This window comes from Alligator mississippiensis, chromosome 4 (genome assembly GCF_030867095.1).
Source record: "Alligator mississippiensis isolate rAllMis1 chromosome 4, rAllMis1, whole genome shotgun sequence".
Lineage (NCBI taxonomy): Eukaryota > Metazoa > Chordata > Crocodylia > Alligatoridae > Alligator > Alligator mississippiensis.
Genome location: NC_081827.1, coordinates 70,995,538 through 71,009,531, shown reverse-complemented (window position 1 = coordinate 71,009,531; position 13,994 = coordinate 70,995,538). Strand labels below are relative to the sequence as shown.

The 13,994-nt window shown below is 42.3% G+C and overlaps 1 protein-coding gene across 1 annotated transcript in view; it reads left to right on the top strand.

Annotated features, from left to right (window-relative positions):
• The first annotated feature begins 3,179 nt into the window (after positions 1 to 3,179).
• PTPRR (protein tyrosine phosphatase receptor type R) overlaps positions 3,180 to 13,994 on the top strand; it is a 261,768-nt gene continuing 250,953 nt past the window's right edge. Inside the window, exon 1 of the mRNA XM_019493652.2 lies at positions 3,180 to 3,315. Within this exon, the coding sequence (XP_019349197.1) occupies positions 3,255 to 3,315 (61 nt within the window). The 5' untranslated portion in view covers positions 3,180 to 3,254. The remainder of the gene's footprint in view (positions 3,316 to 13,994) is intronic.

The following is a 13,994-nucleotide window of genomic DNA, read 5'->3' as shown; positions in this document are numbered from 1 at the left end:
TACGGTCTTACCAAGATCTTCTCCCAATGTTGATTTTTGAACAACAAATCAGCAGAGAACTGTAAGTAAATCTTTTCCTCTTTCCTCACAAATGGGCTAAATTATAGCTTAGACTACAGGTCTATATGGAGGAACAAGAATAGTAATCTCATTTCACACTTACACATGATAGTGTGAACAAGACACAAAGGAATATAAGTGGCTACAAATGTGGGGGATGGTGAGAGGTGTAGTGCAGTGGTTGTCAACTGGGGGTACTCGTACCCATAGGGATACTTTAAAAGGTCATAGAGGATATGGGGGGCTCCCACCACTGTGCACACACTGGCAGAGGTTCTGGGGGGCACGTACCCCCCCCAATCTATGCATGGAGTGAAGGCAGCTGCTGCTGCGCACTGGGCTTTGTGCACCACTGCAGCTGCCCTGAGAACAGTGCAATGCCATGTGCCTGCCACTGCTGGGGTGCACCATGCTCCCTGCTTGCTTGGCAGCAGGACATGTGTGGCATGACACTACTGCCAGGGCAACTGCAGTGGCATGCAAAGCCCAGTGTGCAGCTGCCTCCACCCCATGCACAAATTAGGGGGGCACATGCCCCCCAGGCTTCTGACAGGGTGCACACTGTGGTGGGACCCCCCCGGTGCTCCTGGATGAGCTGGCCAGGCTTTGATTGTCCTACAACCCAGCCCGGCCAGGGCCCCATTCACCCCAGCCCCTGCCTCTGCCTGTGCCCCACTTCCTCCCTCACTGCGGGGGCCTCGATCTGCCCCCGCCACCATGGCCCTTTCCCTTCCCCCACAGACTTACCTGCTGGGGAGGTTGCATGCACATGCTTCACCCCCCCCCAATAATTTTAATAAAGGGGTACATGAGCTGAAACTTTGAGACAGAAGGGGTAAACTTGTTAAAAAAGGTTGAAAACCCCTGGTGTAATGGATGGTTGGATTCTTGTGTTTAGTGATGGCATGGGAGAGTCTGTAATTTTTTGGAGTTGTAGATCTGAAGCAATGAATCACCCCAGTGGAAGGAGTAGGAGAGAAACTGCTTAGAAAAAGTGACTTAGAAAAGGGAATGAGATTGAACAGTGTGTATGAACTGTAGTAGAGACGTTGCCAAGGAAGTTATGTTAGGAATTGTACAGGCATGGAAACAATAGCATCTACAGAAGCCATGTCTTTTGCAGTTTTTTTACACTGTTGTCTGAGTCAACACTTCAGAAAAATGTTTATGTTGTTTAAATTAACAAAGAAAATAATACTGATAGTCCCCTTTATTCTTTGCCATTTTTCTCCAGTTGTATTGCTTTAGCTACAGAATAGATACTGTAATCACACTTTTCCTTACATGCAGTGATGGTCCATGGGCAGGAGTGGAGCACCTGCCATTTCCTGCCAAGTCTAGCCTGATTTAGAAGTTGCTAAAGGCTTTTTTTGATCAATTTAACCTTTAAAAAAGAATTCTGCTGTAGGGCAGTTTGATGTTGGGTCTATTTAGTGCCCTCTGTTCATGGGTAACTGGTGCCTCCTGAGTCGGGGGGGGCACTTGCCCCCTCCCCAGCAGTCAGCAACTGGGGGGGAGGGTCCCCCCGCAGCCAGTCCTGCTGACCAGGGATCAGCGGGATCAGCAGGATCAGCTGCAGGGGGACTGCTTCTGCTGGCACACTCCCCGTCTGGTGCTGTCACGGGGGGAAGGAGGGGAGCACCAGTGCTCTCCCCTGCCCCCCTCTGCCCAGGAATGCTGCTGTCAGGGTGTGCACCCCCTACATGTCTCCAATGCCTCTGTTTTTTCAGGAATCAGGTTCTACAGCTTCCAAGGGAAGGTCTGGTGTCAAAATTGGTAGGTTGGCCAATTCCCTATCATAATACCTTCTGTTAATAATATTTAAATGATTTGAACCAGGGAAAAGAGCTCAGTGGATTGCATGCAAGTATTGTATTACTTGCTCATAAACTTGATCACTTGATTTTAAGAAAGTTATTTGTTTACATTATTTACATGTGAAGGCTGAACAGAGCTTTAGTTATAAAAAAGTGCAGTGTCAAAGGACGCATGGTCTTGAAGCAACCATGTCCATATGAATGCTGACTGCCTGAAAGATCTTCATGTAACTAGAAATGAATAGTACAGTTTAGCTTTTGGGGGAGAATCAAAACTAAGACCAGGGTAGACAAAGCCTTGGCTGAGGTAATCTTGCTGGGGATGGGCCTGCTTTGAGCAGGGGCCTGAACTAGATAGGTGTTTCTCAATCTATGGGCCACAAACCCAGAAGTACATGGCAAGAATACATGAAAGGGTCATGAACAAATTTCAAAAATGGAGCAACAAACTTTAAAAAGGTTTTCTCCTTTAAAGGAGAAACACATGGGAAACCATGCATTTTCCCTTGTGGGCTGGCAGAGCTCCAGACTGCAAGGAGCTGCTTGGGCCCCCCCCCCCCAGGCCCCAAACACATTGGCAGGAGTGAGGGGCACCCGAGGGGCCAGGGGCCGTGCTCTACTTAAACTTGTTACTGGGTTAGGACAAATGGGGTCTGGTGCAGAACGGCTGAGAACCACTGGACTACATGACCTCTCATCAACCCTCATTTTCTGTCAGTCTGTAATTGGATATCAAAAGCGATGTGGGGGGGAATACTCCCTCCGCTATTTCTTCCTCATCTTTCCCCTAGGCCCTCAGAGGAACTGGAGTGAATCCTCAGGGCTTTCCCTTGAAAATATGAATTTTCATTTCCACCTGGGAGAGATTTTACAATCTTTGCACCCTCCAATGCCTGAGAAAGGGTGCATGTGCCTGAAAGCTTGCAAATGAAGAAAAAAAAATTGGCAGCTATCTAGTTGGTCTAATAAAAGCTATCACCTCCCCAAGAGTTCTGGTTGCTGCAGGTCTTCCCCTTGCTTTCTGCCTCCTTCAGCTCTGATTCCTCACCCTTCCCTTTCCTCACAAGACAGCTCCCAGGGACAGGAAACCGAAGGTGGGGGGGGGGCTGATTTCCCCCTGCGGATCCCCGTTATTTTTCCGCCTTCCCCATCCTGTCGCAGCCTGCTTTGTTTGGCCGCCTCCCGCCGGCCCCCCTGCCCCTGTTCAGCAGCCGCCCCCCGCCCGAGGGAGCGGGTCCCGCAGGCAGGTGGAGGTTGCGGCGTCCCCCGGCTGCGCATGCGCAGCTCTCTCAGGCATGCTCATTCCCCAGGAAAGCTGACGGGGAGGAGAAGGCTGGCGGAGCCGCCGGCTCGCCGCTGCCGCTGCATGTGAGCACCATGCGGAGGCCGGCAGCCTGCGGGCCCGTCCTGTGCCTGCTGCTCCAGCTCCAGGCGGCAGGTGAGCTGGCCCTGGGGCCCGGGGAGGGATGCTGGCTCCGAGGGGGCAGGGGGAAGCACCTGTGGGCGCGGGCAGCGGCGAGGAGCGGGGCGCGGGGCCGGGCTGCGCGGGGGCATCCCGTGTCGGCAGCTCTGCCGGGTCTGGGGCTGGCGATGAACGGGGAAGCTGCTGTCATGCCTGGGACGGGGCTCAGCCTCCTTCCGCTCCTCGTCTGCGCCACGGCCGGGGATCGGAGCGGCGCGCTGGGCACGGGGCTGGGCATGCCCCTGGCCCCTTTGGCTGCTGGGGGGTGGGGAGCTTGCACTGGTGTATGTGTGTGTGTGCATGTGGGTATGTATGTTCATGCACTGGTGTGTGAGTATATGTGCTTGCACGTGTGCATGTACATGAGTGTGCATGCACTGGTGTGTGTGTGTACGTGTGTGAGTGTAGTGTGTGTGTGGGTGCATGTGCATATGTGTGTGCATGCACATGTGCATGTGCACAAGGGCGCGTGTGTGCATGCACTGGTTTGCATGTGTGTACATGTGCGAGTGTGCATGTGTGTGCATGCACTGGTGTGCATGTACACGTATGTGTATGTGCTGGTTTGTGTGTGTGTGCACTGGTGAGTGCACTTGTATGTGTGTGCACTGGTGTGTGTGTGTGTTGACTGGTGAGTGCACTGGTGTGTGTGTGTGCACTGGTGTGTGTGTGCACACCGGTGTGCATGAGTGCATGTTTGAGTGTGTGCACATGCACTGGTGTGTATGAGTGTGTGTGTGTGTATGCATGTGCATGTGTGCATGCACTGGTGTGTGTGTGTACACTGGTGCATCTGCATGCACGCGTGCACTGGTGTGTGCGTGTGTGTGCATGCACACGTGAGCATGCATTGGTGTGTGTGTGCACATGTACTGATGTGCATGTGTGTGCATGCATGCCCTGGTGTGTGTGTGTGTGCATGTGTGTGTGTGTGTTTGCATTATTGGTGGGTGTGTGCATGTGCCTATAAGTGTATGCACTGGTGTGTGCATGTGCGTGTGCATGTGTCTATCTGTTTCAGCACCCTGGTCAGCAGCAGCAGCTTCAGATTTAACTGCAAAAGTGAGCCATTTGCAAGGAACTGAAGTACCATTGAAATGTATTAAGTCTCTGTACTAGATATTGCCCAAAGCACAGCTTTTTAATTCAAAATAAAAAAGGACATGGAAATGGTACAGTGTGGAAACCCTAAGCTGTTGACACTTTGCTGTCACCCATGCAGATACTACCTATCAGTCTTGGTCACAGTTGCTCTTGGATTTGGAGCAGTAGTCACATAGAATTCTAAATATTTTGGCACGTAAAAATACCACTATGTTTAGCACCATTTGCATTTGATGTCCATGTTCAAATGTGCAAGCAGGCATATTGAAAAGAAAATTGCAGCTGCAATAGCAGTCATTTTTGCCGTAGCCCTGTAGCAAAGATAATAAATCCTCTAACTGCTTAGCTAGCAAAATGTGTACCTCACTCAGAAATGTGGTGAAGGGAGAACTGTATTATATACATTTAGTTTGCCCAACATTTTCACTCTGGTAATTGTTGTATTTCTGTAGTAAAAGAAGGTTGTAGCTGAGTGTAACCCCCTTCCCTTCCCCCCCCCCCCCCCCAAAAAAAAGCCTGTTTCTTCTTCTGACTCCTGGTCTCCCAAGTTCGCTTCAATTCTTATACATAAACAAGGACAAAAAAACATGGCAAGAGTATAATTAAACATAGCACTTGATTACTATCATGGATTATTTTCTGTTTTATACTAAACTGGTCCATTGCTGCTGAAGTAAAATATGGCCTTTGCACCCTACTTGTAACTTCATTACAGACCCGTTAGCTCCCCAGAAAGTCTTTTAGGAGAGAGATTGTGTATGCAGTTACTGGAATTGTTTTATTATCTGATATAATCTGTAAATCATGCATATCAGGGTAAAAGAATATTCTTGAAGTGGAACATGTATCTATAATATAATTTGTGGTTTGGGGGTTACAGTGAGAGTTGTTTATATGATTGAATATGCCAGGTAAATGAGCCAAGAATTACCTTTCCTTCTCTAGTCAGAAAGAGATGGTCACCATCAGTTATTAGTACTTTATTGCCCTGTAAAATCAGGATGCCTTTCACAAGACTTCAAGAACATCTCAATCCTTTATAGTTATGGTTGTTTTAGGACATTGCTTATTTCTATTTTACATTTCTACATTAGAGAGAGATTGTCTAAAAGATAAAGAGCACTGAATGGTCTATTTGAATAAAAGCCTGAAGCTGCCTTTTGGTTGTCCTTTTGCAACACCATATATTAAAATGACCATCCTTATAAAATTGGTGTACAGCATGTATTTGACATAACATGTTTTCTAATCTCTATCAGCTATACATTCTAAACAGCACAGATTGTTTTGCTTTATCTTTTCATCATACTAATGGAAACTGGTTTAACATTCTGTCATTTAAATCATACAATTTCCTTACTAAGTTTAAATTATTTTATTAAGTTAATTGAAACACTTGCAGAGTAAAATTAGCTTGTATTATTAAAATACCTACAATTATTTAAGAAATGTGAGGAAGCATAAAGCCATATATTACTGCCTTGTTTCCCAGACAATCTTGGTAAGCATCACTTAAAGATATCATTAAATATATACAAGAACTAAATTCAGCATTGATTTAATTGGTATAGCATGCACTAAAGACAGAGTTGTCTGTTTCAGCCAGAGTTGCTACTCTTAGTGAGTCATTCAGAACAGCACATTGATGAGTTTTCTAATATTCCTATCATAGTAAACTTAACCTTAAGCTATTAAGATCTCTCTCACTTTCACTGGGAGCTCAAGAGAAATCTATCTCAATATTATTCGGGAGATCTTCTACTCGCAAACTACAATTATGAATTATGGACGGTGATTTTGTGACATGGGTTCATCTGAAGCTATAAAATGTATTTCACTTACCATTACTGGTTGGTCATAAATTATGTCCTGTTTGTCGATTTGTTTTGCACTGCAGTGGAAATTATGTGGCTTTTCACATATGGCTTTATTCCAAATCTCAAAATGCATGAGGCATACTTCTATGTAGGGGGAATGGTAAAATATCCATCAGCAGATGCACTAATAAAATATTCCAATATCAATTGATGTTAATCATTTTTAGAAAAAAAGTATGTGTTTATGCTTAGTTGAGTTGTTACTAGAACAAAAATGTATCAATTCTGTACTAAGTTTAAGTAATATTTTCTAACTAAAAATTAATGCACTATTGAAGAGATACTTTGACATGGAAAAACCTTTTCATTACCTTTGGGGTACTATATCAAGATATGTATTGGCAAAAGAAAATATGCATTTTCACTAAAAGAAAAAAAGTGATATAGAATCTCCATTGTATATCAGCTCTGTATATTTTTGTATATACAAAAAATCCCCATAATTGAATTTATTTGGATCTTGATGCCAATAAACCATCATTGTGGTATGCATAGAAAGCAAATAAACCCAGTTGTCTTGTCTGCCACTTTCACAACTCCTACTGAAGTCAGTGGTCTCTATGTGAAAGGAGAGCTGGGCACTTTATGACCTCAATATTTCACTGAGTTATATGGGCAGGTGAATCAATCTGCCTCCACAGACCTCAGTGCTGGATGAGAGCCTAAATTGGTAATATCTGATTACAGGTCAATCTGAATTAACTGCTTTTATGTTTTGAATAAAGTGCAAGACAAAGTAATGCCATAGGCTGCTTCTTAGTAGGTACTAGGTATGATCTAATACATGTTCCTGCAGCAGAAAATATACCATAGTGTCTCCCAAGACCATCACAAACCATTGTTACCATGTGAAAGAATGGCAGGTGGTAATGAGAACACACAGTGCCACATCTGTATAACTTATCATTAGAACTATTTGGCTGACCTGGCTTGCTCAACTAGTCAACCATTTACCCTCATTTTCTTTTCATTATCTCCATGAACAAACTTAAAATATTTAAACAAAGATGATAAAATAAGCAGTCACAACAAACAGCCTAAAGAAAACCATATAAACTAAAATAAAACTTACAAAAATAACAATCCCCATAACATTGACCAATCATATATCCCTCATAAAAGTCTTGAGAGGCAAAATGAGTTTTGCAGAATGCTCTAATAGTTAATACATCCAGGAGAGTTAAGGGGTCAAAACATTCGATGCAAGACTGGGTAGCATTGTCTTAATTAAGACGTGGGGTTTTTTTCTGTACAGAAGCCTCATAGTAAATTTCTTAACGATTGGAATATAATTGGAAAATAAGGATTTGTCATATAATTCCCTCAGACTCCTCCAGCATTCCAGCATGCTCTCTGGGCTGGGCAGGGATCTCTGCTCCATTGCAGGGCTGGCCCCTCCCCTCTGCCCCCTGGCTGCAGCTCCAGCAGAGACTTGCAGGCACAGCAACCTCTGCCAGGTTTCTTCCTGCTTTCCCTCTCCCCACTCCCTGCTAAGCAGGGATCCTCCGTCCCTTCTGCCTTACACAGACACCTCAGCATTAGCTAGCATGCTACATGTTGGCTACAGTCTGTTCTGTGGCAGACAGCAATGTCAGCTTAGGGCTTTTTGGAGCTAAACAAGCTCAGCTGGTAATGTCCCTCTGTTCCTTCCTTGTTTAAGAAGAGTTTGAACTGATGAGATAGGCTCTTTGTTTTTGATGGGGTGAAAAATGCTGCGAACAGAGCTGATAAATGCTCTGTTATCATCCAAGAAGGACCGGGGGAAGCCCTCCCCAGTCCTGCCAGGGCCTGGCCATGCCCCCTCAGCTCAGCCTTGTACAAGAGAAGGGAGGGCTGCTCTAGCACCCCCCGGCTTCTAGCCTAAGCCACTGAAGGCATGTGCCTGCATTTCTGGGATGTCTTGAAGGTTACAAAATGATTCAGCCTAGCCAGGTTATACTAACCTGCAAAGATTGAATCAATTCAGGCTCGGGATTTTTTGAATGTCTGTCCCTAGCCAATGAGATTCACTAAGCCTGGAAAAACTAGAAGGATGTATTCCATATTCTAAGTATATGCAATGAATATGCAAACATATTTAGAATGAATATGAATGATTTATAGATATGAAAGGTATTGGAATTCTGTTTTTTCTTTATACCAAATTAAACTGACTTGCCCACCAGAACACCTGAGAACTATCTGTTCTAAGAAATGTATTGCTAAGCACAATCTGGTATTTTTATAAGGACATAAATTTGTGCCTTTCATTAGGGAGTTCTTAGTGAAAATGTGGTCAACTGTCTATACAACTTTTACTGAAAAATATGGAATTACATTTCAATGTCTGACTTCACACTAATTTCTGGACAAGTATTTAGTACAAAAAATGTTATAATGTTTCTGTACCCAGCAATTCTTCAGAATGACTGAGGATGGAAAGTGTCTTTCATAATCAAAGTTTCTGTTCAGTGTATCCCATAGACAATTACTGAGTTCCAATCTCTCTTGGAATGACTGCATAATGCTATGTATTTAGAGACGATTAGAACACATCACATTTAATGTTAAATATAGGAGACTAGATCTTGCTGAATTAACTAGTTGCTCATGCTTCAATATTAACTATTCATTTTTTTAATGGGCATATATATTATCTTCAGTCCCATTAACTCAATGTAGCAGCCTTGGCGCAAATAACTGGTGCAACTCAACGTAGCTCCAGGTGCGAATCTAGCCTATAACCCTCCTTTCCTGTCCACCATGTTTGCAAGATTGCAAAAGTGCATTCCACAGTAATGTTCCCCTTGCTTCTGGAAGAACAAAAAATGTTTGTTGAGGGATCAGGATTCCAAAAGCAAGACCGGGGACAAGGGGAAGCCCTAGTACATCCACATGAGTATATTTCAACTCACAAAGCTTATGTTTGCTGGCATCAAAGATACCCATGTCCGTATGCAGCAGGAACATTTCAAGGGCTATCCTTTATGGAAGGAATTTTTATTTTGTGGATCAACATAGCTGTTTCATAGGAGTTCCAATATTGCTTTGGTTCAAGTGTTCGGTCTACCAGTAAGGTATAGTAAGCATCAGGAAAAGCTGCAGTTTTTCAGAAGAGCATTATTTGTGATAAAACTGCACAAGGCCAAATTCTGTTTCTTATTCCAACCATTGCTGATTTCCCTGGAGTTGCTATGGATTTACATGTCTGTAACAGAGCAGAGTTTTTCCAGGAGTCTTCACTTGGAAAATGGTTTAAAAATAAAAGGTAAACATAGCAAATAAAAGCGGCACCTTCTCTCCCCTCCTGAAAAATAGTTTATCATCAGAAAACATCAATAAATCAACACCAGGGTGTGAGTATGTCAGAATACTTAAGTGCTTTTGGGACCAGTGACTCGTTTTTTAACTCACATGAGTAGGCACACTGAAATCAATGGGCTGCAGCATCAGTTTCCATTGTCAATATATCAAGTAGATATACAAAGATGAGATGCAATTGTCCTTTGAAACTGATACTGCTGCTAAAGCTCATAGCTAATTGTGTGTTTTGGCTTCCTAGACTTAGGCATTTTTTTTTAGCTCAGACTTTTTGTGCATGTACAAATGCATATTTAGTAATATATTAGCAATACTGAAATACTTTTAAAATTGATTTTTATTTCTGGAATTGCTCATGCATTTCAATGCATTAAGTTAAATTTCAGTACAAAACCTTTTTAACGTAATGCCATAGAACAAACAAAAATATTAACTCAAGCCAAAATCAGATGTGGTTTGCTGAAAATTTTGAAAAAATGTTGCTTCAGGCCCCAAAACAAATTATTTTTAATTATTCATAGTTTCAAGTAAACTGAAAAATTGACTATTTGTTCAGCTCTAGTATAATCTCCTTACCTTGAATTTTGTTTTGTACGTTAGTATAAAATGTATTTGCAACACTATAACAGGGTGGTCATTCCATCTAAAACCAAGGTCTGTTTGGGACAAGTGGCTGTGTCTGATTATCCTGCCTAGCTGGAAATAAATCAGATGATTCCTATAAATATAGGGAAACACCTCAGGTGGAGCTAGGTAGGTTGAGATACATCAAAGTAAAGCCCTCTGGATGGTCATTTGTTTGGGGAATAATGTTGTATGTGCTATTTTGGGAGTTTCATGTTTAAAAAATAAAACTGTGCCCTTTAAAAGGAGCCTGAGCAAATATTGGGGCATAGTTATTCCTTCTTGAGCTGAGGAGACAGGCCAGCAGTCTATATAAATCCTACAGAATAACTAAAGAAAAAGTTGTGAGGAAAATATTTTATATGAAATGCTTTTGTTCTCAGTTCTAAAGTTTCTAACACACCTCTTTATGGCCAAGCTAATAAAGTACCAAGCAGGTTTTCTTCTTTCTTATTTTCTCTTTAAGTCTCTATAATTTACTTAAATGATAGTGTGCAAAGCATGTTCCAGTTATGTGATTAACAACAAAACCTATACTTTTGTCATTGTTTTATCTGGTTTATTGGTAATATTTTGGGGGTTTAGTTGCTATAGATAAACAAGAGTTTGTGGTGTTGTTAATGCTACATAGCCTACACTAATGAGATTTAGTGGATTGATTAACATGTTGCTTTCCTGCCATTAAGACATACTGTTAGGTAGATATTACAGATGTAAGACATGTTGATTTGAGACAGCTTTTGTTCTCATCTGAGCTTTCAGCATCATTTTAAAACATTTTTCCACAAGAAATATTGAGTACTCTTGATGTGTCTAAGTTACCTTTTTGAATAGAACTGTACCTAAAACTTAAAAATTTAAAACTTACTAGCATTTTTTTCATCCCATTACCATAGCTTCTGACTGTCTGTTAATAGAACAGCAAAAAGAAGTGAAAGGGCTGGACAGAATTTCAATCTCTGTTCTCGGAGAAGTGTAGAGATGGCTATGTCTCAAGGGAGTCAGGCTATGGCCCTAACACTTGTAGGAACATAGGAATTACCATATGGGATTAAATCAAGATCTGTGTAGGCCATTAACCTGTCTCTGGCAGTGACTGCTACCAGCTGCTTCAGAGAAATGTGTAAGAAATGCTTCAGTAAGCAATTAAGGAATCACCTGCCTTTATAAAGTTTGAATAGGAGGGCCAGGGCCTATGCAAAAACCAGTAGTAGCAAGCCCACTACCCATGTGGATTAGAGAAATTAAGGTTGGTATTTTTTTTTCCCAGAGACAGAATGCTTCCTAGTGCTCTAGCTTGTTTGGGCTCCAAGAAAATGAAAGCTAATTTTAAAACTCTTTAAATATTACCTGAAATAGCTCTTCTAGACACAAATGTCAAAACTTTAATTTAAAGTCCATTATCTTGAGCCCTTTCAGGACTAGAAGCAAGTATGATGTCCCACTGGGAATCTTCTCTTTCCTGTGCTAAAAAGCTTTGGTTTCTAGCCCTCAAGGGACAAGAGATAACAGCCTTTAAAGCTGTGACATTTCAGTGCCTTTAAAAAGGCTATTGCTGGCTTAGGACTGAATTTTGCCTGTCTTGAAATTTGGGCAAAGTCACATTTCTTTAGGGAACGGAAATTCAGTTTTTGGAAAGAAAGATGAGACATTTTCTGGCAGGATAATTTAAATAAAACGGCAGCTGCTTGAAGCTACTCAGGGATTCAGAATGTTAAATAAATCCTGGAGAGAAGGATTAGTGAACAGAAGACATCTGATGCAGTCAAAAGTGCATGCTGATAACATTATGACATGGTTTTATAATTTATTATATGGTTATCACCTCTGCATACAGTGTCTGTATAATATTTTATATACAAAGAGCCGAGTACAACTATGATTCTTCTGAAGATCAGGATTAGATTTAGACTGCATGTATTTCAGGTAGGCTACTCTAAAATGACTTTTTGGTCAATCTGGGCTGAAAATTATGTGTTCATTTTAACATACACTTAAATAAATACCCATAGGTTTCTTTCTACACACCAGAGGGGAAGCATTCCATTTTGCACTAAAACACAACACTAATGTTTTCAAACTGGTTTATGTGCACTGAATGGCTCTTCTGTTGTAGGTTTAAGCCAGTTTCTGATCACTTAAACTGGTTTATGTGTAGTCTGTCCCTAGCTGATTAGATATGGATATAAAGCTCAGTGAAATCCAGGGAGTCTACTATGTAAGGAATCTAATTAAATGGAATGGGGATGAATGGGTTTTACTGAGAAAACATGTACAGATCCAGCACCTGCCTTGAAATGTATCTTAGCTTTCATCTTATATATATAAAGATATGTAAGAGTAGGTCTGTCAGAACATCAAGCATGTATTTGTGAAGTGATTTGGTTTTCCATTTCTGGAGGTTGAGCCCAGGGAGTTCATATTTACTGTCCACCATGAAAATCCGATAGATTAGATCATGTATCATCCACTGTGATGAATCATTTTACTGCAGTTATTTCAGTGGGAGCTTACTGAAAAGAAATCTGTGGGCTTTGGAACTAGTGGAAAAACATGAGGTCCATGAGCTTTAATAAAGCACAAGCACACTTTCTTGGGACTGGCCCTATTTATTTATTTTTGGTAATATCAAAAACAGCAGGACAATAATTTGAATTCTGCTGTTATCTTGGTGTGAAGCCACTGCATCTCTAAAGTCAGTAAAATTTTCTCTGGATTTACTGAAATGGTGTTGAATAAAAAGTGTTGCCCAGTATTTAATGATACCACTTTCCTGTTTCTAAGCACAAGAGGAAAATATAAAATGAATTAAAATAGAAGATGTACAAAGAAGCTACCTGGATTTGGTTCACCTAGGGAACAGAGGGACAGGCTACACTAGTGTGTCTTCAGCATGTAGCAGAACAAGGTGGTCTTCTTGAAGGGTATTTCTTTTATCTACTGGGGATGTAATAATAGTTCCAATAACAGGGACTGCTTGTGGAAGGCTTCATTCTGCTAACCATTCCTGTGCACTTTTTGGATTGTGCTAAACTGTTCCAGTTTTTACTGTCTGACTAGGGATTGGGAGTCTTTCTTCTGGTAGAACTGGGTGTTTGGTTCTACTGACAGGAGCCAAACTTCAGAAAGCTTGAACAAATTTAACAGAATGCCAAAATTCAAAATATGCCCCATATTTTGCAGGGAGTGAACCAGGAAAGCCAAGGCTGTGATGGAACTCCAACTAGCTACAAGTATCAAGGACAATAAAAAGTCCTTTTTTAGATACGTGGAGAGCTGGAGGAAAAGCAAGGGCAACTCTGGACCCCTGCTAAACCAGATGGGACAACTGACAACCAACGCCCAGGAAAAAGCAAACTTGCTAAATGGGTACTTTGTGTCAGTCTTTCACCAGTCCCATGGGACGCCCCTACCCATTACAGGACAGGGAGGCCCGGGTGAGGGAGATTCCTTACCCCTCATCAATGCTGACCTTGTGAAGGAACACCCTGAGAGGCTGGATACCTTCAAGTCAGCTGGCCTTGACAGTTTACACCCCAGGGTACTCAAGGAGCTAGAAGGCATCATAGCCCAGCCCTTGGCACGGATCTTCGAGAACTCCTGGTGCTCTGGTGAAGTGCCTGAAGATTGGAAGAAGGCGAATGTGGTGCATATCTTCAAGAAGAGAAGAACGTGGATCCGGCAAGCTACAGGCCCATCAGCCTGACCTCTATCCTGGGGAAGGTCTTAGAAAAGATTATCAAAGAGGCC